Genomic DNA, 25,479 nt, shown 5'->3' with positions numbered 1-25,479 from the left:
AACAGCTTGGCTCGGTATTTCTGTGTGGAAATAGAAGAATATCTGTGTCTTCTGATCTTTCTCTCGTCTTTCTTCCGCAGCTGTTTTTGTATTCCTGACTTCGGTTTACATCGGGGACACGTGGCTTGGAGCTCAGGAGCCGGATCTGTTCCTTGCCCACGGCAGATTGGTCTGCACTAGTGCAGGTGATGAATTACAGGACGGCTTGGGAACTCGGAAACAAGGAGAAGCAAGTCTTATGTGTCTTTGCAAAAAGATTTGGCTACAACAGGGCATTAATTCAGGGAGTTAAGACTTCATCTTTAACGTTCTGTGCTCTGCCAGCATCACTGCGAGCCCTGAAAGCCTCCTGAGCTGTTCTCATACAGACCTATCTTGTTTGGTCAAAAAAAAATCTTAGTTTAGTTTCGTCCAAGAAATGTTACTACTCTGTGCGAGCTCATGGGGAAGCTTTTATTTGGCATCTCTCAGTGGGACATTGAAAGTCCAACTTCCCATTTCTTGAACAGTCTGAGAGGCAGTATTACTTTCTATCATTTTTATCACAGGCATTTTAAACTTTTTGAGGAACCGGCAGGACTGTTTGTGCGGAGGCGTGCGGTTCACAGCCATCCTCTGTCCAACGTAGGATGGGAAAAAAAGGCTGGAGAGCTTCCTACAAGGGGCTGTAAGTGCAAATGACCAGGAGCCCGGGGTTTAGTCATGATGATTTAGTATTTCTTTAAAGACTCTGATTGATTTCATGATGCCAAAACCAGTATGAATAGAAGACTGAAGTCAGGAATCACGATGGTCTCCTTGGGTTTAAAAAGCTTTAATGGTGTTTCAAGACATTTGTATGAGACCTGGTTTGTTTTTTCTTACCCTTTTATTCAATCAAAAAAAAAAAAAAAAAAAAAAAAAAAGCCTTGATCCATCACTGCTGCTGTGATGTGTGACAAATGCCTGTCCTCCCTCCACGTGGAACAGGTGAGAGGTGGAACTGAAGCCCAAAGAGTTTTCTGCCCACTGATAACATGTGAGTCATATTGGGAATTCTCTGCAGAATGGCAACAGTTGTTCTTGAATTTGGCCATGAGGGGAGTGGAACATGGCAGCCCGGGTCTGAGAAGGTGCAGTGCCAGAAGGAGAAGCTTTGAAATGTTAAATCAGGATTGATTCAGGTGACTCGCGACCGCGTGCTGTGCCCAGGACCTTGGTAGAAATACTGTGCAGGGAAAAGCCAGAGCTGCCTGTGCTATGAGCTGAATTTTTTATTGGGGGGGGGGTGTGAAATAAAAATGAGGTGCAAATGAGGGAATTGCTTGTGTGTGTGAATATTCTTGTCCTAAAGGAGCGCTGCCCGGTGCTCCTCCCTTCCTGTGCCCCTCTCCTGGTGAGCCTCTGTCCTGCTGGCCGTGCCTCTCTGTCTCCGTGCCTGTGCTGCTCCTTGCCCGTCTTTGCCCGCCCCGCACGGGCTGTGCTCGCTTCCTCTCTGGCTCCTGGGTTCCCTCTTTGTCATGGTACCCCTCAGTCCTTGCTGTGTGTTTGGCACTCTCTGTCTTTTCTCCGTCCTTCTCTGTGCCTCTGTGGTGCTCCCTGTGCCGTTGTTTCCCGTAGGATCCTTGTGTCCCGTTCACTGTCCCTGTTCATTTTTAATCCCCCCTTCTTGTGCTGCCCATCCAGCATGCCAGGGGTTTCTTTTCGTTTTTTGGTTATTTTTCGTTTTCATTTTTCTTCTTTTTTTTTTTGGTGGGGGTTCCATTTCATCGTGCACCTTGATGTTGATTTTCTTCCCTTGTCCTCTCTGCTGCCCCTCCTCCTTTCTGCCCCTTGTCCCCTGTGTCTGCAGGGCTGGGGAGGAACTTCAGCCCTTGTGGGGGTTGCCCTCCCTTTTCTGGTGTCAGCAGAGTCACTTTCTGTGGGATGGACCCATGGGAGGGGTTGCAGTCAAGTGCCCTGCTGCTGTCCAGGGCAGTTGGAGTCGTTCTGTGCCTTCTTTGGGGTGAGGAAAAAAGGCTGAGGGGGGCTCCGACGTGGTTTGGGGCACCCCAAGGTCCCTGGGAGAGGGAGCCGGGCTGCGCTGGAGGAGCAGGTGAGTCGGGCATGGGGGGGGGTCATGGTGGGTGCCAGAACATTGAGAGGGAGGGGTGGGTGTAGAATGCATGAAAAACAGAACCTTAAAAAACAGCTAAATATAGTCTAAAAGGAATGTTTTATTGGTTTGTGTTTGGATAGAGGTAGGGTTTTTTTATAGAGACTGTAAATAGAAAAGATAAAGAATAAAAATATAGAAGCAAATATAAGAAACCAATATATAAATATATTACATTACATTATATTTTGTTATGAAAATAGAAATATATAAATATTTAGACTTTAAAAGGATTTTTTTATTGTTTTTTATTTGGTTAGTGGAGGGTTTTTAATAAATAATATAAATAAATAGGCAAAAATATACAAATATGCAAAAATAGATACTGACATAAAATTATTATAACTATATATGCATATATATATGTAAGTATAAATATATAGAAATAAATATAAAATACATGTATGTAGTATGTAATATAAATAATTTATCGATTTTAATATGTTATATTAAATAGTATGTTATAATAGAATGTAAATAGTATATAGTATATTAATATACTAGTAAAAAATACGTTAAATAGTATATAAATATAGAATACACAATATAGACATATAAATCTACAGATATAAATATGAAAACTAAATAAAAAAATATATTCAAATATAATTTAAAATAATCGAGTTTTTTGTTTCTATTTGGTTAGAGGCAGAGCTTTTAAAGAAATAATATTAAAGACTATGAACCTACAAATATAGATGGATATACATAAAATAGAAATACCATTAGTAATATAAATCTATGTATATAATGAATAATAAAGTAATATTGTATATATGATAAATAGAATAGCAATTAAATTGAATATATGAAATATGTCTAGATTATGACTATAAATTAAATATTAAAAAATAGATGATTTCTATATATAAAAGGGTTTTTTTTTTCATTTGGTCAGAGGCAGGGCATTTTTAGTTTGGGTCGGGGTTTTTTTGGGGCGTTCATTGAGAGGATTTTATGACGGGTGGGGACTCTGGTGCTTGGAACTCTCTCCCTTCTCTGGCTGTCCCTGACAGGGCGGCAGTGCCGGGCTGAGTTGGGCGGCAGTGCTGCCGCCGTGTGGACACGGGCGGGTACTGCACCGTGCCCCTCTCAGGATGGCGGAAGGGCCCGCGGGCCGGGACCCAGCCCTGCGGCAGCGCTCAAGATGGCGGCCACTCTAGGACCCCGGCGGATAGGCGTCTACATAAAACGCCTGCCCGCGCCTGCCGGCGCCCTCACGCCCGCGGCACGGCGGACCGCGCGGCCGTTGTCGGCACACTCTGACACGTCCGGGAAAACTGTCGGCGAGCGGATCGGCGTCGGCGATGTAATCAGGCATCTTCTGCCTACACACCGGGGTCCTGATTTTTTCCCGCCCTTTCTGCCGCCATTTTTGGCAGGTCAGCCGGGGTGCCGCCCGAGGCGCCATTTTGAGAGTGCGGACACACTCAAGATGGCGGCCTCTCTAGGACCCCGGCGGATAGGCGTCTACGTAAAACGCCTGCCCGCGCCCGCCGGCGCCCTCACGCCCGCGGCACAGCGGACCGTGCGGCCGTTGTCGGCACGCTCTGAAACATCCGGGAAAATTGGCGGCGAGCGGATCGGCGTCGGCGATGTAATCAGGCATCTTATGCCTACACACCGGGGTCCTGATTTTTTCCCGCCCTTTCTGCCGCCATTTTTGGCAGGTCAGGCGGGGTGCCGCCCGAGGCGCCATTTTGAGAGTCCCGACACGCTCAAGATGGCGGCCTCTCTAGGACCCCGGCGGATAGGCGTCTACGTAAAACGCCTGCCCGCGCCCGCCGGCGCCCTCACGCCCGCGGCACCGCGGACCGTGCGGCCGTTGTCGGCACGCTCTGAAACATCCGGGAAAATTGTCGGCGAGCAGATCGGCGTCGGCGATGTAATCAGGCATCTTATGCCTACACACCGGGGTCCTGATTTTTCCCGCCCTTTCTGCCGCCATTTTGGGAAGGTCAGCCGGGGTGCTGCCCGAGCCGCCATTTTGAGAGTGCGGACACGCTCAAGATGGCGGCCTCTCTAGGACCCCGGCGGATAGGCATCTATATAAAACGCCTGTCCGCGTTCGCCGGCATAAAAATAAATATGCATAAATATAAACATAGACATAAACATGCACCAACGTTAACCTGCATAGATATAAACATAAACATAAACATAAACATAAACATAAACATGCAAAACAATAATAATAAATATAAACATAATTAGAAATAGAAATACAAACATTAATAAAATCAGTGAGAAATGGGGTAAAATCAGTGAGAAATGGGGGGGAAAAGCCATGAAAAATGATGGAAAAATCAGAGAGAAATGGGGGAAAAATCGGTGAGGAATGGGGAAAAAGATCAACGAAAAATTGGGAAAAATCAGTCAGAAGTGGGGGATAAAAATCAGTGAGAAATGGGGGGAAAAGTCGGTGAGAAATGGGGAAAAAATCAGTGATTAATGGGCGGGAAAATGCATGAAAAATGGGGGGAATAATTCAGAGAGAAATGGGGGCAAATATCAGTGAGAAATGGGGGGGGAAATCAGGAAATATCCATGAAAATTGGGGGAAACATCCATGAAAAATGGCGGAAAAAATCAGTGAGAAATGGGGAAAAATGGGGAAAAAGGAGTGATAAATGGGGGAAAAAATCAGTGAGAAATGGGGAAAAATGGGGAAAAAATCCACGAAAAATGGGTGGAAAAATCCATGAAAAATCAACGGAAAAATCAGTGAGAAATGGGGAAAACATCATGGTGAAATGGGGAAAAAATCAGAGAGAAATGGGGAAAAATCATTGAAAAATGGGGGATAAAAATCAGTGAGAAATGGGGGGGAAATGGGGAAAAACATCAGTGAGAAATGGGGAAAAAAATCTTTGATAAATTGGGGTAAAAATCATTGAGAAATAGGGAAAAAAATCAGTGAGAAATGGGGAAAATTTGGGAAAAATCCACGAAAATTGCGGGAAAAAATGCTTGAAAAATTGGGGAAAAAAATCCGAGAGAAAATCCCCGGGAATCGCCGGGAAAATCCCCCCGGAATCCCCGAGAAAATCCCCCAGGAATCCCCCAGAAAATCTCCCCGAAATCCCCGGGATCATCTCCCCGGAATCCCCGAGAAAATCCGCCCCGAATCCCCTGGAAGATTCCCCCGGAATCCCCGAGAAAATCCCTCGGAATTCCCCGGGAAAATCAACCCGGAATCCCCGACAAAATCCCCCGGAATCCCCGGGAAAATCCCCCAGGAAAATCCCCGGGATAATCACCCCGGAATCCCCTGGAAAATCCCCTAGGAATCCCCGAGAAAATCCCCCCGGAATTCCTCGGGAAAATCCCCCCGGAATCCCCGACAAAATCCCCCCAGATTCCCCGGAAAATCCCCCCGGAATACTCTGCAATATCCCCCCGGAATCCCCGAGAAAATCCCCCGGAATCCCCGGGAAAATCCCCCAGGAAAATCCCCGGGATAATCACCCCGGAATCCCCTGGAAAATCCCCTAGGAATCCACGCGAAAATCCCCCGGAATTCCCCTAGAAAATCCCCCCGGACTGCCCGAGAAATTTCCGCCGGAATCCCCGGGAAAATCCCCCCGGAATCCACGCGAAAATCCCCCAGAAATCCCCGTGAAAGCCCCCCCGGAATCCCCAAGAAAATCTCCCCGGAATCCCCGAGAAAATTCGCCCGTAATACTCGGGAAAATATGCCCGGAATCCCCTGGAAAAACCCCCCGGAATCCCCTGGATAATCCCCCCGGAATCCCCTGGATAATCCCCCCGGAATAGCCGATAAAATCCCCCTGGAATCTCCAGAAAAATGCCCCGGGAATACGCGAGAAAATCTCCCCGGAATCCCCGAGAAAATCCCCCCGGAATCCCCTGGAAAATCCCCCCTGAATCCCCGAGAAAATCCCCCCGGAATCCCCTGAAAATCCCTCGGAATTCCCCGGGAAAATCCTCCCGGAATCCACGAGAATATCCGCCCGGAATCCCCTGGAAAATCCTCCAGAAATCCCCGAGAAAATCCCCCGGAGTCCCCGGGAAAATCAACCCGGAGTCCGATGGAAAATCCCCCCGGACTCCCCGAGAAAATCCCCCGGAGTTCCCCTGGAAAATCCCCCCGGACTCCCCGAGAAATTCCTCCCGGAATCCCCGGGAAAATCCCCCCGGAATCCGCGAGAAAATCCCCCCGGAATCCAGGCGAAAATCCCCCAGAAATCCCCGTGAAAGCCCCTCCGGAATCCCCAAGAAAATCTCCCCGGAATCCCCGAGAAAATTCGCCCGTAATACTCGGGAAAATATGCCCGGAATCCCCTGGAAAATCCCCCCGGAATCCCCGGAAAATGCCCCCCGAATCCCCGGGATACTCACCCCGAGATCCCCGGGAAAATCCCCTGGAATTACCAGGGAAAATCCCCCCGCAATCCCAGGGAAAATCCCCCCAGAATCCCCGCGAAAATCGGCCCCGAATCCCCTGGAAAATCCCCCCGGAATCCCCGAGAAAATCCCCCCGGAATTCCCCGGGAAAATCCCCCCGGAATCCCCGGGAAAATCCCCCCGGAATCCCCGAGAAAATCCCCCCGGAATTCCTCGGGAAAATCGTCCCGGAATCCACGAGAAAATATGCCCGGAATCCCCGACAAAATCCTCCCGGAATACTCGGGAAAATCCCCCCGGAATCCCCGACAAAATCCTCCCGGAATACTCGGGAAAATCCCCCCGGAATCCCCGGGGAAATCCCCACGGAATCCCCGAGAAAACCCCCCCGAAATACTCGGGAAAATCCCCCCGGAATCCCCGAGAAAATCCCCCCGGAATCCCCGGGAAAATCCCCATGAATTCCCCGGGAAAATAATCTCGGAATCCCCGAGAAAATCTCCCCGGAATCACCGAGATAATGGCCCCGGAATACCCGAGAACATCCCCCGGAATTGCCCGAGAAAATCATCCCGTAATCCCCGAGGAAATCCCCCCGGAACACTCGGGAAAATCCCCCCGGAATTCCTCGTAAAATCACCCCGGATACCCCGGGAAAATCCCTCCGGACTCCCCGAAAAATTCCCCCCGGAATACTCGGGAAAATCCCCCCGGAATCCCCGAGAAAATCCACCCGGAATCCCCTGGAAAATCCACCGGGAATTCCCCGGGAAATTCCTCGCTGAAACCCCTGGAAAATCCCCCCGGAATCCCGGAGAAAATCCCCCCGGAATTCCCCGGGAATATCCCCTCGGAATCCCCGGGAAAATCCCCCCGGAATACTCCTGAAAATCCTCCCGGAATTCCCGAGAAAATCCCCCGGAATTCCCTGAGAAAATCGCCCCGGAATCCCAGTGAAAATCCCCCCGGAATCCCCGTGAAAATCCCCCCGGAATCCCCGGGAAAATCCCCCAGGAATCCCCTGGAAAATCCCCCAGGTATCCCCGATAAAATCCCCCTGGAATCCCCTGGATAATCCCCATGGAATCCCTTGGAAAATCCCCCAGGAATCCCCGAGAAAATATGCCCGGAATCCCCTGGAAAATCCCCCTGGAATCGCGGGGAAAATCCCCCCGGATTTCCCGGGAAAAATCCCCCCGGAATCCCCGATAAAATCTCCCCGGAATCCCTGAGAAAATCCCCCCGGAATCCGCGAGAAAATATGCCCAGAATCCCCGAGAAAATCCCCCCGGAATCCCCGAGAAAATCCCCCCGGAATCCCCGGGAATATCCCCCAGGAATCCCCGATAAAATCCCCCCGGAATCCCCCAGAAAATCCCCCCGGAATCCCCGACAAAATCCCCCCGGAATTCCCGAGAAAATCCCCCCGGAATTCCGGTCCATTTCTGTAGGAGAATAGTTTGTAAGGATAGTGCAGAAGGCACTAGTTGCCAACGAGTTACAGCTGTACTGATTAGCAAGGAGTGGAAACAGCCTTGCCTGCCCAGTGAGGCTGGTTGTTATAAAAGCGTGGGTCAGCTGGCTGCCAGTTTCACTAAGCACAGCTCCAGCTGGAGGTGCAGAGCCTGCTGCAGTGTGGGCTGGAGCCTGCTGGCTGTGCTGCGAGGAGGAAGGGACACGTGGCCGTGCAAGGGATGGACAAGGTGAGAGGATGCTGTGTGTGGGACAGACAGGCTCAGGTGGCTGGGGAAGGGACAGGCTGGGGTTTAGCCAGTCGTACAGAGGAGAGGAGGAGTCGGTGCTGTGTGGAGCTGCCTGTGAGAAAAGGAGTCAGAGTTGCCTCAAAGAAATCTGTGGAGAGAAGGCATGAAAAGTGTGTAATGAAAGACTAATGTTGGTGCCTGTCATGTCTGTCTTGATAGAATTGCTACACGTTTTCTCGGAATGCTTGAATTTAGACATAAAATGAAAACTTTCTTGTAAGAAAGGAATGCATTTCTCACCAAAGTGGTGTAGGGTGGGGGATCACAACTCCCAGATGGCCTGGAAGCGGAACGGCCACAGGGGTTACTGTAACTGGGCCTCCAGTACCAAAGCCCCAGTGGGTTTAAAGGCTAGAGCTGGGCTGGGATTAGCACGGGCTATGCAGCTGGGCTCGTGCACAGGTCTGTCAGCACTCCTACCCGAGGACAGTCCCTCACCTAGGGAGAGGTTCTAGGCCTGGAGATGAGGCTGAGTTTGGGAAGGGTGATGAGGACATGGTTAGGGAGGGATGTAAATGCATATCAAAAGACTTAATTTTGAGGGGTGGCAAGCATTAGCTATAAAACAGTAAGTATTTACAGCTAAAGGCTGGAGGTGGGGGCTGTCTGAGGAGGACAGGACTGTTTAAGGCTGAAGTTGGAAGAGAAACCTTGGTGAAGCTTTTGCGTTAGAAACGGCCTCACCTGCCAAATCAGATTTTTGTCTTCAGGATTGCATGAGTGAGGATGCCACAGCCAAGGAAAAGGTTCAGGTTTGGGAGGCAAAGGCGAGTTAGGCAGGGCTGCAGGGCTGGGGCTTGGCTGTTTCCATACTGCTCAGGGCAGCAAAGGGTAGCTGGCTCGCTGGGCCTTGGATCTAGAACTCTTTCTGGAACAAGGTGGAGAGCTGAGGTTCATGCAAGGGGCCAGGAATTCTTTGTCTGACTGGAAAATGCCAGAGGGGCAGTGTGTGACTCGGATAGGATGATATGTTCGTCTGGCGAGAGTCACAAAAGAATATTTTGGTTTACTGATAACTGGGCAGCTCAGAAGTTACTACTTGACTTAGTTGCTGCTCCCATCTGTTGCACACGTAAACAGAGCAAAGCAGACGAATTCTCTCGGAGCCTGAGGTCTTTGACTGGCCCTCCAAAAATGCTGCCCGCTAAAAAACAGACGTGGGGGAGGAAAGTTGTCAGATACAATAGAGCAAGAAAAGGCCACGGGCTTCAAAGTGCCCTCCAGCAGACCATGGAAGTGACCTGTCTGGAAGTGAAACCAGCAGTCTGCTTCCCCAGCCTCCTGGAAGCCTCTAACAGCTACACAGGCAGTGAGGGGAGAGAACAATTCAACCTAAAAATAATTTTCAGTAGCGTTCTGCACTGCTGTTAAAAATACTGCAACCAGGGAATGTGGTGTGGTGATAGCTATTAGGCCTGTAAGTCTGGTAACTGGGGCTTTTAGCTCAAACATCTCGGTATGGCTACTTTGAGCCTTGTAAAAGCTGCGTTAAGTCCAATTTCTTGGGTAGTTCTACTAGCTCTAGCCTTGCTTTTCATCCCCTCAGTAACAAAGCAACTCCCTCTCGAGAATGTTATTTACTTTCCATATGATGTGCCTACCAATTTCTGGAATTGCAAATGTCTTTGGATACATGCGTAAATTGAAGTTTCAAGAAAGCTGTCAAGCTAAAACAAAGGCTTGCCATAATGCAGAAGAAAATGTTTTATGGAAGAACTGAGAGGTCCCTACCTGGGCATAGAATTTGCTATACTAAGGTGTGTTCCAAACGGATCTGCCATCTAAACAAGCAGAAAAATAGTTGGAATGTAGTGAGTTCAATTTAACTATTGCTAGAAATAGGAATTATTAGCAGAGCTTGGAGCATGATATCACTAGCAGCAGTAAGACGCTTTTAGCTTGCTTCTCATAAATTACTTGTAAAAAGCATTTGTACCTAGTGTGTAGCAATTAATATTTCCCCATTTTCTTCCCCCCCGCCCCCCAGTCTCAGGTACTCCTTTTATTTTACCCTTTTCTGTCTTGTAACATCACCTTCCTTTATTTTATTCTATCTTCTGTTCTCAGAACATCGCAGCATCCTCTGTCAATGTGAAAGCATTTGTTCATCCTGTCTTGGAATGGCTGTCAATGTTGCCCTCTTCTGGATCACTTTTTTTTTTTTTTTTTTTTTTTTTTTTTTTTTTAACAATATGTTGCTAAATGTCAGGAAAATTAATCCACAAACACCAGCGGTTTATGTCCAAAAAGGAAACAGAGGAGTCCTTTTTGCTTTATTCGAATAAAGGGAGAGGCCATGGGACATTCCCCTGGCATCTCTCAAATTTTTGGAGGACGCAGCCTCCTTTTTATCCTATTTTCCCGGCCGCATTTCCCTCTCTCTTTTCCCATTGGCTGAGGTACTTGAGAGGCACAGACTTCCCGGAACGCCTGATACCTGAAATTCCCCTCTAATGTATAACCCTCCCTTTTAATTTTTAATTCTTATATAGAATTCATAGTTTCCCCCCGTTGCTTCTTTCATCTTTCGATATCCAATTTCATTTATCAGCAGCCCCGCAGTTTGTTTGTAAAGGCAACTATCTCTTTCCATTCATCAATCAGTGGAATCCATCCCATTGTTTCTTTTATCTCTCAGTGCTAGCCTTATCTACAGGCTGATCCACAGCTCATTTGTAAAGACAAATTCAACATTCCTCTCAGCTAATAAATGAGAAGTTAGCTGAAAAAAGTAAAAACTGGATTTTTTTTCTGGTGTGTGTCGGACAATACAGTGGAGAGAATTTGCGGGAGGATGATCGAGGATATCCTATTATAATATCGTTCTCGGACATTTTACTATTTTAGATCATCAGTTGTATTCTGAAAGAAATCTATTTTAATGATATGTGTACGTTTGCACGAAGTTATAGTTAAATATAGCTTGCCGCTGGGCTCTTTAATGACTAGGGGTATTTTTGGTTTTAATTCAATATTTTATGCTTGTGGTGTGTAGTGTGCTGATTTATTTTTTAATGTTATTTACTACGTGCGCTTTTGTTTTTGAGTGAAGGTAACTTTCTGGATGGTTTTGTATTTGAGGCAGAATGAATTGAAGTAGGTTTTTAAAACTGATTTTTCATATGTACGATGGGGAGTTTAGTAGGGGCAGCTCTGATGGTGGGGGCTTGGTTGTTAATTTTATCGGACGGCTTTTGTTAGATACAGCTTTTAATTCTGGAAAGTTTTTTTTTCTAATGTCGTGCTTTGAAGGTGGTTTTCGAGGATGTATGGTATAGCTTTATTTTGTTTGTAGATGGTGTATGCTAAGGGCTATGGTCTATTTATCTAATGCCATGTTTTTTCATTCAGGTGTTGATAAGGGAGTTCTTGAATGGCGTTTTGTGTTGTTTTTGTTTTTGGTGGGGCGTTGTTTTTAAAGGATACCTTGATAAGGTTTGCCGATGGCGTTCTAGGCTGTAGCATAAGGCATAGGGTAGTTTTTGAATTATTTTGTGGTGGCTTTGATTCTTGCCAGTATGTAGTGTTTGTTTGAGGTAATGCTGTGTAGCTAATTTCTGTTTTCTTATTAATATTAGAATTGGAGTGTTGTAGTATATGGGCTGTTATTATATCCTAGGGGTTCTATTTATTTGGTTTGATTGTTTTCTAGTTATGGATAATTTTTCTCAAAAAACCATTTTCAGGATTTCAGGCGTGACACAAAAGAACACTCAGATTGCTGGAAGGGAAACGTGTGCCCAGATTGTCTCGAAGCAGTGCTGCTGTCGGTTCTCGTTCAGTTGTGTCTTCTGAAAATGAGACTGTTGTATTCATTGCGCTGTGCTAAACACTTGTCATTCTCCCAATGCCAGGAAACAGATGAAGCTTGAAGAAAGAGGAAGGAATTTGGAAGCGTACAAACAAGCTGAGAAGAGGTTCAGAGATCAGGGTGCTCACTGGCAGCAGGGGCTGGGGTTAGGGCTGAGCAGGAGCAAAGCCGGAGCACATCAACCTCACCTCGTGTTTTCTCGGGGGCTTTATGGCCCTGGCAAGAGAGAGATGTTCACTGATGAGTCCCAGGCCGAGCCGTGAGCACAGCATGTTGTGTTGGAGCTGGGGGTTTTTTTTGAGACGTTCAGCAGCCACACTCTCTAGTCAAGAGTCCTGAGGTTTGTTGCTGCTCCTCTTTCATCCTCATATCCAGCTTCCAGCCCTTTTCTTCTCTCTGTCCAGTGTGTCTTTTGTGTTCCTTTCTTGTCCTGTGTGCTCCCCATCCCATTCCCGTTCCCTACGGAGGGGGAGGGTGTGGAGACTGGGGGCTCCGACGTGGTTTGGGGCACCCCAAGGTCCCTGGGAAAGGGAGCCGGGCTGCGCTGGAGGAGCAGGTGAGTCGGGCATGGCGGGGGGGGGGGGGGTCATGCTGGGTGCCAGAACATTGAGAGGGAGGGGTGGGTGTAGAATGCATGAAAAACAGAACCATAAAAAATACCTAAATATAGTCTAAAAGGAATGTTTAAATGCTTTTTATTTGGGTAGAGGCACGGTTTTTATAGCTAATATAAAAATAAAATATAAAGAATAGAAATAGATTGGTATACATGTAAAATATAATGAAATATAAGTAGCAAATATCTATGAAAAATCTAGTGTATAACAGAAATAATGCAAATATAAGAATATGTATAAATATAAAATAGAGCTATGAGAATGGTAATAAGAATGGGGTAAAACATCAGTGAGAAATGGAAAAAAACCACATGAAAAATGGTGGGAAAATCAGTGAGAAATGGAGACAAATCAGTGAAAAACGGGGGGGAATCTTTGAAAAATGGGGAAAAAAATCAGTGAGAAATGGGGGAAAAAAAATCCATGAAAAATGGGGGAATAAATCAGTGAGAAACGGGGAAAAGTGGGGGAAAAAATAATTGAGAAATGGGGAAAAAAATCAGTGATATATGGGGAGAAAATCAGTGATTAATGGGCGGAAAAATGCATGAAAAATGGAAGGAAAAATTCAGAGAGAAATGGGGGCAAATATCAGTGATAAATGGGGGAAAAATGCATGGAAAATGGGGGGAAAATTCAGAGAGAAATGGGGGCAAAAATCAGTGAGCAATGGGGGGGGGAAAATCGGGAAATATCCATGGAAAAATGGGGGGAAAAAATCAGTGAGAAATGGGGGAAAAAATCAGTGAGAAATGGGGGAAACATCATGGTGAAATGGGGAAAAAAAATCTTTGATAAATTGGGGAAACAAATCATTGAGAAATGGGGGAAAAAAATCAGTGAGAAATGGGGAAAAAATGGGAAAAAATCCACGAAAATTGCGGGAAAAAATGCATGAAAAAATGGGGAAAAATCAGTAAGAAATGGGGGGAAAAATCCATGAAAAATGGGGGGAAAAATCAGATCGGCGATCGATAGCTAATGCGTGCCTATGGATTAGATCGGCGATCGATTGCTAATGCCTGCCGATCGGTTATATCGGCGATCGATTGCTAATGCCTGCCGATCGATTAGATCGGCGATCGATTGATCGCGCCTGCCGATCGGTTATATCGGCGATCGATTGATCGCGCCTGCCGATCGATTAGATCGGCGATCGATTGCTAATGCCTGCCGATCGATTAGATCGGCGATCGATTGATCGCGCCTGCCGATCGATTATATCGGCGTTCGATTGCTAATGCCTGCCGATCGATTCGATCGGCGATCGATTGCTAATGCCTGCCGATCGATTAGATCGGCGATCGATTGATCGCGCCTGCCGATCGATTCGATCGGCGTTCGATTGCTAATGCCTGCCGATCGATTCGATCGGCGTTCGATTGCTAATGCCTGCCGATCGATTCGATCGGCGATCGATTGATCGCGCCTGCCGATCGATTCGATCGGCGTTCGATTGCTAATGCCTGCCGATCGATTGATCGCGCCTGCCGATCGATTCGATCGGCGATCGATTGATCGCGCCTGCCGATCGATTCGATCGGCGATCGATTGCTAATGCCTGTCGATCGATTATATCGGCGATCGATTGCTAATGCCTGCCGATCGATTATATCGGCGTTCGATTGCTAATGCCTGCCGATCGATTAGATCGGCGATCGATTGATCGCGCCTGCCGATCGATTCGATCGGCGATCGATTGCTAATGCCTGCCGATCGATTAGATCGGCGATCGATTGATCGCGCCTGCTAATCGATTAGATCGGCGATCGATCGCTAATGCCTGCCGATCGATTAGATCGGCGATCGATTGCTCATGCCTGCCGATCGATTAGATCGGCGATCGATTGCCAATGCCTGCCGATCGATTAGATCGGCGATCGATTGCCAATGCCTGCCGATCGATTAGATCGGCGATCGATTGATCGCGCCTGCCGATCGATTAGATCGGCGATCGATTGCTCATGCCTGCCGATCGATTAGATCGGCGATCGATCGCGCCTGCCGATCGATTAGCTCGGCGATCGATTGCCAATGCCTGCCGATCGATTAGATCGGCGATCGATTGCCAATGCCTGCCGATCGATTGCTAATGCACACTATTTGCACACTCCTTGCACACCCTTTGCACTCATACAGAGGCAGGAGGTTTCTCAGTTCTGGTCGGGGTTTTTTGGGGCGTTCATTCAGGGGGATTTCCTCAAGGATTGGGACACTCCTTGATTCCATCCCTTGCCTGTCTCCCAAGCGCCACCCTGTGGGCAGAGCGCGGTACTGCGCGCCTGCCTCTCCCAAGATGGCGGCTCGGGTGTCGCTCCCCGACCTTCTAACTCTGGCTGCAAAAGGAGGGTGGCACAGCAAGGAGCCCGCTCGCTCTAGTGGGATGCCTGCGCACGACGCCGACACCGATCCCACGGGTGCGATTTTCGGCGGCGTTTCCAATCGTGCGGACATCTCCTTCAGCCCGCTTCGGCCCGGGGAAGAGGGGCGGGGCCGCCAGCGATGGTCCCGGCGCAGCCCGGGCAGGCTCGGGGCGGAGCCGGGGCTTGGCGAGGCGGGGCACGGAGGTCCCGGGGACGGGACCGGGCGGGGCCGGGGCGGTGCTTTAGGGGCGGTCCCCAGTGGTCCCAGGCGGCACCGGGGGCGGGGCCGGGTGATCCCGGAGCGGTACCGAGCTGTGCTGGGGACGGTGCTGCAGGGGCGGTGCCGGGCCCGCCTCAGGGTGATTGAATGCCCAGAAATCGCCTCCTCTGCCCCGTGCTCACACTGAGCTGCGGGCTGCAGCGTGCTGTCGGAGCTCCGCACACAGCACGGATTTGGGCTTCCCCTCCTCTCAAACCCTCTCCCCCTTCTTCCTCCTCCTCATCTTCCTCTTTTTCCTCTCCCTCCGCCTCGCCCCCCTCCCCGGGCCCCTGACTCCCCCCGGGATCCCCTCCTCCGGAGGCGGCCCTTCCGAACCGACCCCCCCTCCAAGCCCCGGAGCCCGAGACCATTAAGGTAAGCTTTGGAATTGAAATATCAGGATATTCACTCTATCCCACTGGCCTGAAATTTCAGGATTGTACGATTTTTTCTTGAAGCAGTTACCTTTGCTGCAGGATTGTGTGGTCACCAGTCTCCTTTCCTGTGACTCTTGTTGAAATTTGCTGTCAGATAACCGGCTAGTAACGAAATATTTGACAGAAATCAATGCTGTGAACGGACTTCACTGCAGCAGTTGATGAAAGAGCAAAGAAAATGTCTGTCGTGTTTACGCACCCCCCCGAGGCTGAATGAATTCTGATACTGTAATAAATCAGTGCAGTTGGTGCCTGCAAAGGTCTTGACATTGATCAAGAAGATATTGCTTTGGATTTTTACTTTTTATCAGCGTTTCTTTAATCTGTACTTCAGCACTCTAGCCTTTCATAAGTCTTCTCCGGTTTCCTCTGGCCCTGCAGAGTAGTCCTCTCTGTTATTGTCTGATCCCAGCTTTGATGCAAGGAGTACTTTTTGTCTTGAAAATTAGCATCCCCCTCTGCATATTTAAATTAGTTATTTGACTTTTGAGAAAAAGCTGGTCAGCTCGAAGTCCACCAGACACCAGAGGCTGCTGTTTTTAGCACCTTATTCAAAGAGGACATCCTTTAGTTACCTAAGTAGGGGTAGAGATTTACCCTTAGGAATAAGGAATAAATGCAAGCAGACTGTCCTGCCAAGAAAAAAATCCAGTTACAGTGACTGAATTAGGGTTTAGTGGCCCTTGATCCTTGCAAGGGATTAAAGGCAGGTTCACTTGGTCTCCCAGCAATGAATGTCTCAACCGAAAGCTGCTCAAAATGTGCCGTTTTTCTGATGGTTTTGGATTCTTTTGCCAGGTGGGAACATGGACTGCTTGACTTGTTCCTGTGTCCACTTTCCACTTCAGTCCTTTGCATTTTCTCTGAAGGGAAAGCAGGAACAGGGAAGTTGGGGCAGTTCCGTCAGCAGAAAGGCTGCTAAGAATAGATGGTAAGGACTTACTTTTCTGCACAGTGCCATGTAACTGAAGGCTCGTTTTTGGATTTCACATTCTGTTCCTGCCTGGTTTTGTGAGAGCTGCAGGTGCATTTCTGTTTCCAGACCCTGCCAAAAATAGTCGCTTATATTATAATGAATCCTTTTTCCTTCATGTTTTCTTGCTTTAAATGAATTACCCTGTCAGATTGATGTGAGCAGCAGTTGTTTTTAGATCTGCTGGTGTTGTACACGGAGTAACTGTAGAACAAATGAGTTGTGATGGCTTCCTTGTATTTGATGTGTGGAGAGGAGCAAAGGCACAGATTCATCCTGTGTAATTGCAGTCGTCCAACGTAGGTGCCAGGGTCGGGAAGCTGGGCAAGGTTTCCTCTCTTGCTGGGCCTTAGGGGGAGGGAGCTGAACCCTGGTGTCACTCGGATTCCTTCCTCTTCTCCCTCCTCCTTTCTTGCTTGTAGAGCTGGAGCTCGGGGTCACCGAGTTTGGGTGCTCGCAGTCAGGGCCTGAATTTGGAGAGCAGGAAAGCGGGGGGAAGTTTCTAGGCACGTCAAAGCCTGTCTCTAGGGTGTGGGACTTGTTGGTCTTCCTCACCACCCCCAGCAACTTGCACTTCTCTCTGGACCTTGCTGTGGTCACAGCCCACTGCTCATTTATGTGACTGTTCATCCCTCTGCCTGATTGCTTTAAGTACAAGTAGCCTGATTCAGGTTTAATTTAGCAATGATTTTCCTCTGTTTCATCGGTAGTTTTCTAAAACTCCCCTACAGGCTATTTTGAAGGTGCTTTTTTCTTTTTTTTTTAACTGCCTGTGATGATAGAAAGCTGTACGGCCCTCTGAAAGCAGTATAACCTGCTTTCCAAAAATTACAGAAGTAGGATTTTTATTGTCCACTATGCAGCTGAAGTCCCCCTAGTGAGCCTCTTGAACTGAGGGTGAGGAGAGCGGCAGATACGACTCCTCATCAACCTGCTCTTCTTTTCGTTCCTAAAAGAAGGAAGCATGAAGGTAACTATAGAAAAAGATCTGCATCCCTCGGGGTTTTGTATTTTAGGTGTTTTGAGGTTTATTTACACACCTCCTCCTTTGTTTCCTGGACAGGTTTTACGTGACAGTGGAGCGTTTGAGGACACGTGGAAGGAGCTTTCAATTTGGCTGGAGCACTTGGATAATACAAAAGAAGACCAGAAGGAAGCAGTGATTCAGTTTTTGGAAAAGGTAACGGTGTTCAAATCAGCTGGATAAAAAAATGCAAAGAATAGTGTTAGTGGAAACTGGAGGTCTTGTTGCTATTGTTGAGAAACCTGTCAAAGACCAGCGAATGAATTCTGAGAAAAGCCTTGTTTGGGATTCTTTATACGGAGGTGGCATCCTTCTTGTGTTCAGTGGGAGGGCAGCCAAATGATTTGTAGGAAAATGAAATCCAAAAAGATCAGCTGTTATTACAGCATTGTCGGTGTAAGGGTAGAGTGGTGTAGGTGTGGGTAGCTTTGATCTCCTCTTTAGGTGCCAACATTATCAGAGCTCAGTAGATGGTGGTCCTTGACAAGGAAAGGTGACACTTGCTGTTTACTCTTCAGGATGTTGAATGCCCAGTGCTTTGCCTCCACTGTGGTCTGCCCAGGTACTCGGTGTGTGGTCGCAATCTAGGTGCCAAGTTGTGGTGGGTTTTTGTTTTTCCATCAGTGTGGCCTGTAGAGCAGGAACTGTAGACAGAATCCTGCAGAAGTGCTATGGAAGTTGTCCTCATAAAAGCTGCCCAGCTTTCAGCACGTGGTCGTTCTCAGTACCGTGTGGTTCCCCTGCACTTGCCAGCCAGCAGGTGCACTTACCTTTCTCCCCACCTTTGCTGACAGATCCTGCTGAAGCTGGTGGCCAACCCCTGTCCCTACACTGACAAGGCAGCAGACCTGGTTCAGGCAGCCAGCACGCTCCAGGTGGCTCTGTTTAAACAGGACTCTGATAACGTCAGCATCCCCGTCTCTCACATTGATGGTATGTGGTAACCTGTCAACATCCCAACTCCATGACTTGGGGATACACTTTCTAGCCCTAATCAGCAAACTGGGGATGGATAACTCTGGCAATCCTGTTAAGTAAGGGCCCTCCAGGATTCAGCTCTCCACGTGTTCTTGGTATCAGAAGTCGAAGTGGAATTGCCAAGTTGCCGCTTTACCTCTGAAAGTAATTTCTGCCGTGGTTGTGCCACTTGAACGGTATTTGAAATCTCTCTTCATGCTCTTGCAGCGGCGTTTTTGAACTCAAATGGAAATCTAGCCCTTCTGCCTGGGACTGTTGACAGAGTCATGGAATCCCAGAGTGGTTTGGCCGGCAAGGCTCCTTAAATCTCATCCAGTTCCAGCCCTGCCATGAACAGGGACACCTTTCAGTAGCCCGGGCTGCTCCAAGCCCCAGTGTCCAGCCTGGCTTTGGACACGTCCAGGGATCCAGGAGCAGCCACAGCTGCTCCGTGCTGGACAGCAGCATTGAAAGGCAGAGTGAAGGTTCAGCTGTAATTTAGGGGTTGCACTTAACGTTGTATTGTGTGACAAATGTGGCTTTCATACTTTTTTTTAAATTTTTTTTTTTTTTATTAAAAAGAATTAAAAAGATGCCTTGTATTCCTGGAGTGTTGCATTCTACGTCTGTTGTTTTTCCTGTTAGTCTGGATTCTTGCTTTGATGTTTTTCTTCACTTATTAGATGTCCTGGATATGGTGGATGTCCTGATCGAGGACAGTGATGGCTTTGATGAAGAAATTGGGTTCTCTTTAAATGAAGACGTGATCATTTCCCTTCAGTGCTGTTGTCCCTGCTGCATTAGAAGCCAGGAATGAACAAGTCCACGTGGGCCTGGATGCTGATCCCTCTTGCTGGTCCATGACAGCATGTGACAGGTGAGATTTCCAGGTGTCTGATTTAGCAGGAAACTGGTTTGTTCCTTCTTGTGAGGAGGCTCATTGGCTTTGCATGGGCAAAGCCACTCCACGTTTTCCATCTAGGAACAGAGTTGGGGAGCTGTTTGAAAACAGAGTCCCAGAGGTAAACAGCTTGGCTCGGTATTTCTGTGTGGAAATAGAAGAATATCTGTGTCTTCTGATTTTTCTCTCGTCTTTCTTCCACAGGTGTTTTTGTATTCCTGACTTGGGTTTCCATCGGGGACACGTGGCTTGGAGCTCAGGAGCCGGATCTGTTCCTTGCCCACGGCAGATTGGTCTGCACTAGTGCAGGTGACGAATTACAGGACGGCTTGGGAACTCGGAAACAAGGAGAAGCAAGTCTTATGTGTCTTTGCAAAAAGTTTTGGCTACCACAGGGCATTAATTCAGGGAGTTAAGACTTCATCTTTAACGTTCTGTGCTCTGCCAGCATCACTGCGAGCCCTGAAAGCCTCCTGAGCTGTTCTCATACAGACCTATCTTGTTTGGTCAAAAAAAAATCTTAGTTTAGTTTCGTCCAAGAAATGTTACTACTCTGTGCGAGCTCATGGGGAAGCTTTTATTTGGCATCTCTCAGTGGGACATTGAAAGTCCAACTTCCCATTTCTTGAACAGTCTGAGAGGCAGTATTACTTTCTATCATTTTTATCACAGGCATTTTAAACTTTTTGAGGAACCGGCAGGACTGTTTGTGCGGAGGCGTGCGGTTCACAGCCATCCTCTGTCCAACGTAGGATGGGAAAAAAAGGCTGGAGAGCTTCCTACAAGGGGCTGTAAGTGCAAATGACCAGGAGCCCGGGGTTTAGTCATGATGATTTAGTATTTCTTTAAAGACTCTGATTGATTTCATGATGCCAAAACCAGTATGAATAGAAGACTGAAGTCAGGAATCACGATGGTCTCCTTGGGTTTAAAAAGCTTTAATGGTGTTTCAAGACATTTGTATGAGACCTGGTTTGTTTTTTCTTACCCTTTTATTCAATCAAAAAAAAAAAAAAAAAAAAAAAGCAAGCCTTGATCCATCACTGCTGCTGTGATGTGTGACAAATGCCTGTCCTCCCTCCACGTGGAACAGGTGAGAGGTGGAACTGAAGCCCAAAGAGTTTTCTGCCCACTGATAACATGTGAGTCATATTGGGAATTCTCTGCAGAATGGCAACAGTTGTTCTTGAATTTGGCCATGAGGGGAGTGGAACATGGCAGCCCGGGTCTGAGAAGGTGCAGTGCCAGAAGGAGAAGCTTTGAAATGTTAAATCAGGATTGATTCAGGTGACTCGCGACCGCGTGCTGTGCCCAGGTCCCTGGTAGAAATACTGTGCAGGGAAAAGCCAGAGCTGCCTGTGCTATGAGCTGAATTTTTTATTGGGGGGGGGGGGTGTGTGTGTGAAATAAGAATGAGGTGCAAATGAGGGAATTGCTTGTGTGTGTGAATATTCTTGTCCTAAAGGAGCGCTGCCCGGTGCTCCTCCCATCCTGTGCCCCTCTCCTGGTGAGCCTCTGTCCTGCTGGCCGTGCCTCTCTGTCTCCGTGCCTGTGCTGCTCCTTGCCCGTCTTTGCCCGCCCCGCACGGGCTGTGCTCGCTTCCTCTCTGGCTCCTGGGTTCCCTCTTTGTCATGGTACCCCTCAGTCCTTGCTGTGTGTTTGGCACTCTCTGTCTTTTCTCCGTCCTTCTCTGTGCCTCTGTGGTGCTCCCTGTGCCGTTGTTTCCCGTGGGATCCTTGTGTCCCGGTCACTGTCTGTCCTAGGGTGATGTTATGGTGTTTCTATCTCCAATCATGTGTCCTGATTATGTTTGGTATTATGTCCTGTGCTTCCAGGACTGACTCTGAGAGTGAAGCTTTGTTTTGTCTTGTTATCAGCCGGCTCACCTCCCCCATGGTCTATGTTTAGGAGAGGTTTTAGCTCGGTTTGCTTGCTTGCCTGCTTGCTTGCTTGCTTGCCTGCTTGCTCGCTTCTGCCTCTTTTTCTTTCCTTCGCTTTGTCCTTGCTTTTTTCTTATTAGTTAGTTCAGCTAGGCAGTCCAACTTTTTCCCTGGACTGTTTTCTCTTCCACCCCGTCCCCTCCCTCTCCTGGATACCATCTGAACCTGTTCCGGACGGGGACCTGGGAAACCCCAAGAAACACCGGGAGTCTACACTCTGTCACCTGCAGCAGCCATTCCCAAGCGCCAGAGACTGATAACTGGGCGACCACTCGCCAGAGAGACTGAACTCGTCATCCCTTCAGAACGGTGAAAGAGTTTTTTGTCAGCTGGTGTTGTCTTTTTTCCCTGTGCTGGGGAGTGTCTTGCTTGTTAAATAAAGAGGTTTTTTTCTCCCACTCTTCTCCGAGGAAATTCTTCCCGAACCCGGTGGGGTGGGGGGGAGGAGTCGTGGGGTTTGCTGTCTGGGGGCTCCTTCTGGAGGTTTTCCCCCAAATTTGCCCAAAACCAGGACACTGTCCCTGTTCATTTTTAATCCCTCCCTCTTGTGCTGCCCATCCAGCATGCCAGGGGTTTCTTTTCGTTTTTTGGTTATTTTTCGTTTTCATTTTTCTTCTTCTTTTTTTTTTTTTTTTTAGGGGGGGTTCCATTTCATCGTGCACCTTGATGTTGATTTTCTTCCCTTGTCCTCTCTGCTGCCCCTCCTCCTTTCTGCCCCTTGTCCCCTGTGTCTGCAGGGCTGGGGAGGAACTTCAGCCCTTGTGGGGGTTGCCCTCCCTTTTCTGGTGTCAGCAGAGTCACTTTCTGTGGGATGGACCCATGGGAGGGGTTGCAGTCAAGTGCCCTGCTGCTGTCCAGGGCAGTTGGAGTCGTTCTGTGCCTTCTTTGGGGTGAGGAAAAAAGGCTGAGGGGGGCTCCGACGTGGTTTGGGGCACCCCAAGGTCCCTGGGAGAGGGAGCCGGGCTGCGCTGGAGGAGCAGGTGAGTCGGGCACGGGGGGGGGGTCATGGTGGGTGCCAGAACATTGAGAGGGAGGGGTGGGTGTAGAATGCATGAAAAACAGAACCTTAAAAACCAGCTAAATATAGTCTAAAAGGAATGTTTTATTGGTTTGTGTTTGGATAGAGGTAGGGTTTTTTTATAGATACTGTAAATAGAAAAGATAAAGAATAAAAATATAGAAGCAAATATAAGAAACCAATATATAAATATATTACATTATATTTTGTTATGAAAATAGAAATATATAAATATTTAGACTTTAAAAGGAATTTTTTATGGTTTTTTATTTGGTTAGAGGAGGGTTTTTAATAAATAATATAAATAATATAGGCAAAAATATACAAATATGCAAAAATAGATACTGACATAAAATTATTATAACTATATATGCATATATATATGTAAGTATAAATATATAGAAATAAATATAAATATAAAATACATGTATGTAGTATGTAATAGAAATAATTTATCGATTTTAATATGTTATATTAAATGGTATGTTATAATAGAATGTAAATAGCATATAGTATATTAATATACTAGTAAAAAATACGTTAAATAGTATATAAATATAGAATACACAATATAGACATATAAATCTACAGATATAAATATGAAAACTAAATAAAAAAATATATTCAAATATAATTTAAAATAATCGAGTTTTTTGTTTCTATTTGGTTAGAGGCAGAGCTTTTAAAGAAATAATATTAAAAACTATGAACCTACAAATATAGATGGATATAGATAAAATAGAAATACCATTAGTAATATAAATCTATGTATATAATGAATAATAAAATAATATTGTATATATGATAAATAGAATAGCAATTAAATTGAATATATGAAATATGTCTAGATTATGACTATAAATTAAATATTAAAAAATAGAAGATTTCTATATATAAAAGGGTTTTTTTTTCATTTGGTCAGAGGCAGGGCATTTTTAGTTTGGGTCGGGGTTTTTTTGGGGCGTTCATTGAGAGGATTTTATGACGGGTGGGGACTCTGGTGCTTGGAACTCTCTCCCTTCTCTGGCTGTCCCTGACAGGGCGGCAGTGCCGGGCTGAGTTGGGCGGCAGTGCTGCCGCCGTGTGGACACAGGCGGGTACTGCACCGTGCCCCTCTCAGGATGGCGGAAGGGCCCGCGGGCCGGGACCCAGCCCTGCGGCAGCGCTCAAGATGGCGGCCTCTCTAGGACCCCGGCGGATAGGCGTCTACGTAAAACGCCTGCCCGCGCCTGCCGGCGCCCTCACGCCCGCGGCACCGCGGACCGCGCGGCCGTTGTCGGCACGCTCTGACACGTCCGGGAAAATTGTCGGCGAGCGGATCGGCGTCGGCGATGTAATCAGGCATCTTCTGCCTACACACCGGGGTCCTGATTTTTTCCCGCCCTTTCTGCCGCCATTTTTGGCAGGTCAGGCGGGGTGCCGCCCGAGGCGCCATTTTGAGAGTCCCGACACGCTCAAGATGGCGGCCTCTCTAGGACCCCGGCGGATAGGCGTCTACGTAAAACGCCTGCCCGCGCCCGCCGGCGCCCTCACGCCCGCGGCACCGCGAACCGCGCGGCCGTTGTCGGCACGCTCTGAAACGTCCGGGAAAATTGTCGGCGAGCGGATCGGCGTCGGCGATGTAATCAGGCATCTTATGCCTACACACCGGGGTCCTGATTTTTTCCCGCCCTTTCTGCCGCCATTTTTGGCAGGTCAGCCGGGGTGCCGCCCGAGGCGCCATTTTGAGAGTCCCGACACGCTCAAGATGGCGGCCTCTCTAGGACCCCGGCGGATAGGCGTCTACGTAAAACGCCTGCCCGCGCCCGCCGGCGCCCTCACGCCCGCGGCACCGCGGACCGCGCGGCCGTTGTCGGCACGCTCTGAAACATCCGGGAAAATTGTCGGCGAGCGGATCGGCGTCGGCGATGTAATCAGGCATCTTATGCCTACACACCGGGGTCCTGATTTTTTCCCGCCCTTTCTGCCGCCATTTTTGGCAGGTCAGGCGGGGTGCCGCCCGAGGCGCCATTTTGAAAGTCCCGACACGCTCAAGATGGCGGCCTCGCTAGGACCCTGGCGGATAGGCATCTACATAAAACGCCTGCCCGCGTTCGCCGGCATAAAAATAAATATGCATAAATATAAACATAGACATAAACATGCACAAACGTTAACCTGCATAGATATAAACATAAACATAAACATAAACATGCAAAACAATAATAATAAATATAAATATAAATATAAACATAATTAGAAATAGAAATACAAACATTAATAAAATCAGTGAGAAATGGGGTAAAATCAGTGAGAAATGGGGGGGAAAAGCCACGAAAAATGATGGAAAAATCAGAGAAATGGGGGAAAAATCGGTGAGGAATGGGGAAAAAGATCAACGAAAAATTGGGAAAAATCAGTCAGAAGTGGGGGATAAAAATCAGTGAGAAATGGGGGGAAAAGTCGGTGAGAAATGGGGAAAAAATCAGTGATTAATGGGCGGGAAAATGCATGAAAAATGGGGAGAATAATTCAGAGAGAAATGGGGGCAAATATCAGTGAGAAATGGGGGGGAAAATCAGGAAATATCCATGAAAATTGGGGGAAACATCCATTAAAAATGGCGGAAAAAATCAGTGAGAAATGGGGAAAAATGGGGAAAAAGGAGTGAGAAATGGGGGAAAAAATCAGTGAGAAATGGGGAAAAATGGGGAAAAAATCCACGAAAAATGGGTGGAAAAATCCGTGAAAAATCAACGGAAAAATCAGTGAGAAATGGGGAAAACATCATGGTGAAATGGGGAAAAAATCAGAGAGAAATGGGGAAAAATCATTGAAAAATGGGGGATAAAAATCAGTGAGAAATGGGGGAAAATGGAGAAAAACATCAGTGAGAAATGGGGAAAATTTGGGAAAAATCCACGAAAATTGCGGG

General features: G+C 47.5%; 2 protein-coding genes across 6 annotated transcripts in view; both read left to right on the top strand.

Moving 5' to 3' along the window:
- The window catches only part of LOC106861776 (URB1 ribosome biogenesis factor), a 39,827-nt gene extending 38,532 nt beyond the window's left edge, over nucleotides 1-1,295 (top strand). The window contains exon 39 of the mRNA XM_088170988.1: nucleotides 81-1,295. Within this exon, the coding sequence (XP_088027114.1) occupies nucleotides 81-292 (212 nt within the window). The 3' untranslated portion in view covers nucleotides 293-1,295. The remainder of the gene's footprint in view (nucleotides 1-80) is intronic.
- Nucleotides 1,296-15,313: 14,018 nt separating this feature from the next.
- On the top strand, nucleotides 15,314-20,622 carry LOC148225021 (nucleolar pre-ribosomal-associated protein 1-like). Of its 5 annotated transcripts, none has more exons than XM_088170832.1 (7): nucleotides 15,457-15,690; nucleotides 17,589-17,695; nucleotides 17,789-17,905; nucleotides 18,544-18,682; nucleotides 19,390-19,583; nucleotides 19,812-19,916; nucleotides 20,280-20,622. In XM_088170832.1, exons 2-5 carry the CDS (start codon nucleotides 17,690-17,692, stop codon nucleotides 19,521-19,523), a joined length of 396 nt encoding a protein of 131 aa, XP_088026958.1. In that variant the 5' UTR covers nucleotides 15,457-15,690; nucleotides 17,589-17,689; the 3' UTR covers nucleotides 19,524-19,583; nucleotides 19,812-19,916; nucleotides 20,280-20,622. The 5 variants fall into 5 exon arrangements, 4 of the variants coding, with proteins under 4 accessions (XP_088026958.1, XP_088027015.1, XP_088026909.1 ...); XM_088170889.1 differs by lacking the exon at nucleotides 15,457-15,690 and adding an exon at nucleotides 16,556-16,683; XR_015805751.1 differs by lacking the exon at nucleotides 17,589-17,695 and having other exon boundaries at nucleotides 15,314-15,690.
- The last annotated feature ends 4,857 nt before the right edge of the window (nucleotides 20,623-25,479 follow it).

This window comes from Sturnus vulgaris, chromosome 1, assembly GCF_052056855.1.
Source record: "Sturnus vulgaris isolate bStuVul1 chromosome 1, bStuVul1.hap1, whole genome shotgun sequence".
NCBI lineage: Eukaryota > Metazoa > Chordata > Aves > Passeriformes > Sturnidae > Sturnus > Sturnus vulgaris.
The sequence above is the reverse complement of the archived record's forward strand: the minus strand, read 5'-3'. Positions and strand labels throughout refer to the sequence as shown.

Excerpts from the sequence above, each read along its gene's own strand:
- LOC148225021 (XM_088170730.1), top strand. The coding sequence starts at position 17,690 with ATGAAGGTAACTATAGAAAAAGATCTGCATCCCTCGGGGTTTTGTATT. Across the intron at positions 17,906-18,543 it reads TGATTCAGTTTTTGGAAAAG|ATCCTGCTGAAGCTGGTGGC; the intron begins GTAACGGTGTTC and ends CTTTGCTGACAG. Across the intron at positions 18,683-19,389 it reads CCCCGTCTCTCACATTGATG|ATGTCCTGGATATGGTGGAT; the intron begins GTATGTGGTAAC and ends TTCACTTATTAG.